This window comes from Zootoca vivipara, chromosome 12 (genome assembly GCF_965207765.1).
Source record: "Zootoca vivipara chromosome 12, rZooViv2.hap1.1, whole genome shotgun sequence".
In the NCBI taxonomy this organism is placed as follows: domain Eukaryota; kingdom Metazoa; phylum Chordata; class Lepidosauria; order Squamata; family Lacertidae; genus Zootoca; species Zootoca vivipara.
This window is the reverse complement of record NC_142595.1, coordinates 38,449,151-38,456,947: the sequence shown is the minus strand read 5'-3', so window position 1 is coordinate 38,456,947 and position 7,797 is coordinate 38,449,151. Positions and strand designations below refer to the sequence as shown.

The window sequence follows — 7,797 nt, the reverse complement described above, 5'->3', positions numbered from 1 at the left end:
TAAGAGGCTCCCTGTTCAAGGTGTGGGCTAAATATAAGGGACTATTGGAACCAAAAACACCATTGTGGATATCCCCCGTGGAGGCCAAGGCGGTTAAAAAAAAAAGAATATGGGAGGAAATTGGATTACCTATAGAACATTGTTGGTGAGTGAAGAGGGTCAATTTAAACTAAGGGCGTATGAAGAAATAAAAAACAACCTAATGAGTTGGCTAGAATACCATCAGTTAAATGAAACTTTTAAACAAGATAAAAAGAAGGGATTTAATTTACAACCTACCAGACTGGAAAAAGACTTGCTGGATAATAACAACAAGATTATATCCAAAATGTACCGCCTCCTACTTGACTGGAAGTCAAGGAAGAGGCGGTGAAGGAAGTTATGGGCCCAGGATATCGGCCGCACGATAATGATTGACGAGTGGGAAGCCCTCTGGAAGAATAACATGAGATTTACAGTGTCGTACTCCATCAAAGAAAATATGTTCTAAATGTTTTACCGCTGGTACCTCACACCTGCCAAATTCTCCAAAATGTACAAGAGTATATCGGATCGATGTTGGAGGTGTGGGGAAGCGAGAGGGGATGTTATGCACATGTGGTGGGGATGCCGGATGGTTAAAGACTTCTGGAATATAGTATATGAAGAAATGAAAAAGATTTTCAGAGTAACCTTCCAAAAAAGACCAGAGGCTTTTCTGTTGGGAATCCTGAACAAAGATTTACCTGCTAAATATAGGGAGATCTTCTTATATGCGTCAGCTGCAGCTCGGTTACTAATAGCGGCTAGGCGGAAAGGGGACACCGTCCCAACACTCAAAGAGTGGCAGGGCCAATAAGGATGTGGCCTGGGAGAGTTCTGAGGGCCACATAGAGAGGGCTGGAGGGCCCTGTTTTGCCCCAAGTTTCCCACCTCCGCTCCATGCAGAGGAGCTTTTGTCGACTTCGGCTCCTCCACATGGAGGACTACGACTCCCATCGCCAGGGGCTAATGGGAATCGGAGTCCAAAACATCTGCGGGCACCGGGTTGGCTGATGCAGAGATGAGGGCAGTCAGATTTGAGAAAGCAGAGGAAGTAAAAGCCAGAGGGTGGGGATAAGGGTGCTCCATCAGGGGGATATTGAGGGCCCACATCTATGCTGTTATACTGTGTCAGCTGCGTGGAGGCGTTAGCTCTGGCAGCTATTTCCATCTCTCTCGGGAGTTTCATTTCAGCTTTCTGTGCAGGGGAGTTTCTGATAATGTGGAACCAAAAAACAATCCCTTCCCCCCCCCCTAAAGCAGAACACAAGAGGCAGAACAGATTCAAGAGGACTAAGGAGAAGACGGTGGACAAACAGAAGAACTGAAGTGTCAAGGCGACTCTAGAGCAGAAGGTAAAATTAAAACAGGCAGCAAAGTTATATTTTATGCTTCTCAAGGGGCCTTTTTATTGTTGGACACAGAAGTGGGATGTTTCCTCTCTGCACATATGGGGGAAGTGAGTGCAGGCAGGGAAACGAAAAGGCTGTCAAAGGCATTGTGTTGAACACCAGAGGGGGGGGGGCTGAAAATGATGAGCGGTTGCTTAAACAGGGCCTGTTAGGGGCCGTCCTCAAAGGGCAACACAGGGAAGTGCGTGTGGCCGTCCCAAATGGACACTGTCAGGGAGGCTCTTGCAGGACTAGTCTTGCTAACTCGCCTGCAACCCCTCAGCTCTGGCCAAATCCTCAGTCCTTTGCAGCCCTTCTCCCTTCTTCCTAGAGAACCCAGGAGTCCGGCTTTCTACCTTAACCCTGTCCTCGTACAGACTTCAGGAATCCGAAGACAGAACCCAATTCTGAAAAGACACAGGCTTGGCTTAATTTTAGCCTAGGCTCAGTCTCAGAAGAACCTAGTCTCTCTCCCTCTCCCTCTCTCCCTCCCTCCCCCCCCCCTCTCTCTCTCTCTCTCTCTCTCTCACACACACACACACACACACAGTGTTCAGTGCCAGGGCTTAAGTCCTGGAACAAAATGAATGTGTGTGTGTGTTTCTGAGCATGTGTTGAGTGCTTTTTACTCCCTGCTGAATAACTGCAGCTCCTGGCAGCCTGCATTAGGATGAGATGGGAAGAGCTGGAGTGTTTGTTGCAGATGATGATTTTGCATAAGACTCTGGAGTTTCATGGGTCTTGTTTTATAGGGTAATACTTGAGAAACATTTGGAACCAGGTTTACTGGATAAGGGTCTGTGTGCCACGACCCAGAAGCTGTACGCCGGCTCCCTCAGCCAATAAAACGAGATGAGCGGCGCAACCCCAGAGTCGTCCGCGACTGGATCTAATGGTCAGCGGTCCCTTTACCTTTACCTGGAGTTTTCTGGGTCTTGTTTTATAGGGTAAAAACTGAGAGATATTTGGAACCAGGTTTACCGGATAGGGGTCTGTGTGTCTTATATAACATAATAGAATTGTTAGAAGTACTGTACGTGTCTGAACCCACATATGTGTACCATCATTCTGCCCGGACACTGAGGTCCAGCGCCGAGGGCCTTCTGGCGGTTCCCTCACTACAAGAAGCCAAGCTACAGGGAACTAGGAAGAGGGCCTTCTCTGTAGTGGCATCTGCCCTGTGGAATGCCCTCCCACCAGATGTCAAAGAGATAAACAACTATCAGACTTTTAGGAGACATCTGAAGGCAGCCCTGTTTAGGGAAGCTTTTAATGTTTAATAGATTATTGCATTTTAATGTCTGTTGGAAGCTGCCCAGAGTGGCTGGGGAAACCCAGCCAGATGGGTGGGGTATAAATAATAAATAATAATTATTATTATTATACCTCACTCACTATGTATTCATACACACACTATCAAAGAGGTTTGCGATATTTTGTTGGAATTACAATGTGTGTCTTTTTTTGAATATGTGCGTCACCCTTAACTGTACGCCCACAAGAAGTTCTTATACAAAGGAATAAAGAAAGCTTGGTTTATTCTATGAAACGAAAGCAACAGAATAGCAGCAAAATTACAACTTAAGCAGGCAGCAAATCCCACAGCACAAACCTTGAACTAAAGCGTGGGAGAATCCCTACATATTCTCAAAAGATTACAGAAGTGAGCATGAAAAATTTGTCCCAGAACTCACACTTCTTAATAAAAGTTAAGAAATGCCACTGACTACAAATCTTAGGGTTCTTTTCTACCCTTTTCTTCATGGAGAAAGGAAGGGGCCCGGCTTAAGATAAGCAATTCTATCGCCTTTTCCTTGAAGTTGCTGCCCAGCTTCATCTCTCCCATCTTGCAAATAAATTGTTTTAAAGAAAACCACGTGTCGGGTGTTGGCTAAACTGGGCATCCTTTGTTTGCTTGCTGCCTTCAAATCATCTCATCTTTATCTTAGATCTTATCTATTCAGGTGGTGAATAGACTACACTGGCAACTAAATTTACAGTGCTCACCTTTATGCAAGGTGTAAAGGTAAAGGTAAAGGGACCCCTGACCTTTAGGTCCAGTCGCAGACTCTGGGGTTGCGGCGCTCATCTCGCTTTAGTGGCTGAGGGGGCCGGTGTACAGCTTCCAGGTCATGTGGCCAGCATGACTAAGTCGCTGTTCAGGAGAGCAAGCAATTGGATTCAGATTTGCTTCTTTTTAGAAGCGGTTCTGCTGCATCCCAGTGGCAGAAACCTTTAATTCCCTTTAATTGCACAGCCCCATGTTTCCCGTAATGTGCTTCTTTCCCGTCAAATATCATCTGTCAAGAGAAACCTGTATGCCTCGTTCCTTGATGAAAAGCTTTTTAAAGTTTCACCTGCTCCTCCCTCTTACCTGTAAAGGCCACCTTGAATTCAATTTCATGGTAACCCAGAGTGTGACATGACCTGGGGGAAATGGCTTTTGTCAGGTGGCATATCACAGGCTTTATTTATACACATCTATACAGTCTGAAGGGACGCGGGTGGCGCTGTGGGTTAAACCACAGATCCTAGCTTGCCGATCAGAAGGTCGGTGGTTCAAATCCCTGCAACAGGGTGAGCTCCTGTTGCTTGGTCCCAGCTCCTGCCAGCCTAGCAGTCCGAAAGCATGTCAAAGTGCAAGTAGATAAATAGGTACTGCTACAGCGGGAAGGTAAACAGCTTTTCCGTACACTGCTCTTGGCCGGTAAAGCGAGATGAGTGCCGCAACCCCAGAGTCGTCCACAACTGGACCTAATGGTCAGGGGTCCCTTTACCTATACAGTCTGAACATAAAAAGGAAGGGCTCACAGCATTTACAGCATTTGTTTGCTTGCTGCCTTCAAATCATCTCATCTTTATCTTAGATCTTATCTATTCAGGTGGTGAATAGACTACACTGGCAACTAAATTTACAGTGCTCACCTTTATGCAAGGTGTAAAGGTAAAGGTAAAGGGACCCCTGACCTTTAGGTCCAGTCGCGGACTCTGGGGTTGCGGCGCTCATCTCGCTTTAGTGGCTGAGGGAGCCGGGGTACAGCTTCCAGGTCATGTGGCCAGCATGACTAAGCTGCTTCTGGCGAACCAGAGCAACACACGGAAACACCGTTTACCTTCTCGCCGGAGCGGTACCTATTTATCTACTTGCACTTGACGTGCTTTCAAACTGCTAGGTTGGCAGGAGTAGGGATCAAGCAACGGGAGCTCACCCCGTCACTGGGATTCGAACCGCCCACCTTCTGATCGGCAAGCCCTAGGCTCAGTGGGTTAACCCACAGCGCCACCCGCGTCCCTATGCAAGGTGTGAGGAACACAATTTCTACCCTCCCTTCCGTACAGGTGGGCGGGGTTTGTGGCACCGAGCGGGGGTTTACCTGGATGGGTGTCTCCCACCTGCTTGGGTTGGCTTTTGACCCGTCCTCGGCCAGGGAGGACAATGGCTGGCCGGCTGGGGGTGGGGCTAAGGCCAAAGAAAAGAGGCTGACCCTTTCGACCAAGCCTCACTTGGTTTTCTTTCCTCCAGGGAACACAGTATGTTATGGTTTGAGACCAGGCTGGTACCAGGGTCACAAAAGTTCATGATGGAGGGTCTCCTGTCATTTTAGAGTTACCAGTATGTTAGTTTTCTTGCCTGTGCCATGATCTAAACCAGGCTTCCTCAACCTCGGCCCTCCAGATGTTTTGAGACTACAGTTCCCACCATCCCTGACCACTGGTCCTGCTAGCTAGGGATCATGGGAGTTGTAGGCAAAAAACATCTGGAGGGCCAAGGTTGAGGAAGCCTGATCTAAACCACAGAATAAGTTCAGATTGACGCACGATCCTATTCACAGTTTGAAGTGCTTTGAATAATATTTGGAGGATATCTGGCTGGTGTAGATACAGGCAGGAGAAATGGGGAAGGTAAAACAGAGATTTAACACGTAGATTATGATTAATAACAGTAAGATGATAATAGCCCAACCTATAGGTGAGATGCAGGGTCAATCTTCATTTTAAAGTGATGCCTCAATAATACCGGTAATTTATCATCTAAAAGTCATAGAGCAGGTGTGGGAAACGTTCGGCCTTCCAGATGTTGCTGAACTACAACTCCCATCACCCCTTCCCAATGGCCATGTTTGCTGAGGTTGCGAGAGCTGTAGTTCACCAATATGTGGCGGACCAATGGCTCCACACACCTGTCACAGAACAGTACTACAGGTACTTAAAAGGACCGGGGCACTAAATAGTCTAAAGAAATTTCAGTAGTTAAGGGTGGGAGTAGATGATCCTAGAAAGAAGCTGGACCAAATTCTGTAGGCCAGGCATCCCCAAACTGCAGCCCTCCAGATGTTTTGGCCTACAACTCCCATGATCCCTAGCTAACAGGACCAGTGGTCAGGGATGAAGGGGATTGTAGTCCAAAACATCTGTAGGGCTGAAGTTTGGGGATGCTTGCTGTAGACTCACCACCCCAATGTGCCTGGAAAAAACCTACCACCTCCCCCCCCCCGTGCTTCTCATAGGTGTGTTACAGATGCAAACCCAACAGTTTAGGCCTTTCCTTGCATAAAGATGCTGTAATGGGGGAAAAGTCGTTTGATGAATTTCTGTGTTATGTATTTGTTAAATGCACAAAGGACCCAAAAACCAGTTCTAAAAAATGTACATGTAAAAAAAGATGAAAAAGAAAAAGCAGTGCCCTCCATTCAAAACAAAACAAAAAGCTATTCTTAACTCTCTCAGCCCTCTGAAGACCTCAGAGCAACCAACTTTTGCGCAATAAAGTTTAGAAAGGAAACTCATATTTCTTTCATCTCTTCCCTTCTCTCAGCAGATGGCTGCTGTGGTCGCTGGCCTGGCTCGGCTCCTACAGCCAGCCATGGTGTTCCCTGGAAGTGAGCCTGGCTGCCGAGGCCTGGCCCCCTGGTATCTCCTTTTGGGGCTACGGCTGGTGGCCCTTTTCATCGCTGACGGGCCCTGGTCCTCTCCCAACCCCGACCTGGTTTGCAACTGGACTTCGGTGCAGGTGGACAGTCGGCCTTTCTGCAGCGCGCTCTGCTTCAACCGCCACTTTCCTGCCCCCATCTCCTCTGCGTGGGGTTTTGCCTTTTTGACTGCCCTGCTCCCAGTGGGGCTAATGGGGCTCATAAGGACCGGATCCAAGCACCAGAGAAAGGCAGCAAAGGGAGGAGACGAGGAGCTAACCGACATCACTAGTGTGAGCCACGACATGGCCGCCGGATCCAGCATGGCTCCCGGAACGATTCCTTTGCCCAACATGGTTCCGTCGGAACCCAAGATGTCCGCCCGTTGCACCTGGCCCTTGGCTGCCTTCGTTTTCTGCGTGTTTCTCCTCCTGGCCATGGAGCTGGGCTTCTTCTGGGTTGTGATATCTCTGCAGATCCCGTCGGTGCTTCGCACAACCTTCTTATGCCTTCCAGGAGCACACTCCTGCCCTGAGGCACTCGAATGTGCCCTGGCAGGCCAAGCCGACAAGCACATGGCACTGTGGGCATTGGCTTTCACAGCTTTTGTCAACATGGCGGCTTGCCTGGCCTACCTTCTCCTGACTCTAGGGAGGGCTTCCCGATGCCACAGAGCAAAATAACAGAGCCAAAGAAGAGAGCAGGGCCAGCCCATCCATGAGGCAAGGTGAGGTGACCGCCTCAGACAGCAGGATCCACAGGGGCAGCAGTTCTTTATTCCCTCATGTTCCTGAGGTAGATCTTCACTCATTTTCCCCTGGTGGGGATGGGAGCACCATTTTGTGGTTTGCCTTGGGTGACAAAATTTATTGAGCTGGCCCTGGAGAAGAGAATGCAAGAAAGTGGACTGTGAAGGAGACCAATGACATATTCCGGAACTGCCCATCCACATGGATTATTAACATGTCGGGGAACTTTTATCAGCATTTTAGTCTGAATTTCTACCAGTAAACATACATTTGTATGCAGTTTTGACTTATGCACACGTTTTTTTGCAAGGTCATCATGCATATTTGTATGCCATTTTCACTAGCATGCTCATTTTTGTAATGCATTTTGGTAACCGTTTGTTTACTACATCCTAAAATATGGACAGTACAAATTTCACTTCTCATGTTGTTATGGAAAGCGTGCATTTCATAGGCTTGCCTTTAAATCTGAATATGATTTCCCCCCCATCCTTAGTGGTGGACACCGACCAGGAGAGCTTTAAAAGGGAGGCTTAAGACAAATGCATGGGTGGGTGTGTAAAGCTATCAGCATCTTACAGCTACAATGACTATGCTCTCCTTCCAACCTCTGTGGCAGGGGAATTCCTCTGAATGCCAGTTGCTGCGAATCGCAAGGGAGGAGAGTTGCTCTTGCACAGGGGTCAGAAAACTTTTTCAGCAGGGGGCCGGTCCACTGTCCCTCAG

General features: G+C 48.0%; 1 protein-coding gene across 2 annotated transcripts; it reads left to right on the top strand.

Moving 5' to 3' along the window:
• The first annotated feature begins 1,160 nt into the window (after nucleotides 1-1,160).
• LOC118095271 (uncharacterized) lies at nucleotides 1,161-7,496 on the top strand. Of its 2 annotated transcripts, none has more exons than XM_088655248.1 (2): nucleotides 1,161-1,376; nucleotides 6,232-7,496. In XM_088655248.1, the coding sequence occupies exon 2, from the start codon at nucleotides 6,232-6,234 to the stop codon at nucleotides 7,003-7,005; it is 774 nt and encodes a 257-aa protein (XP_088511374.1). In that variant the 5' UTR covers nucleotides 1,161-1,376; the 3' UTR covers nucleotides 7,006-7,496. The 2 variants fall into 2 exon arrangements, with proteins under 2 accessions (XP_088511374.1, XP_034992265.1); XM_035136374.3 differs by having other exon boundaries at nucleotides 1,162-1,376; nucleotides 6,229-7,496.
• The last annotated feature ends 301 nt before the right edge of the window (nucleotides 7,497-7,797 follow it).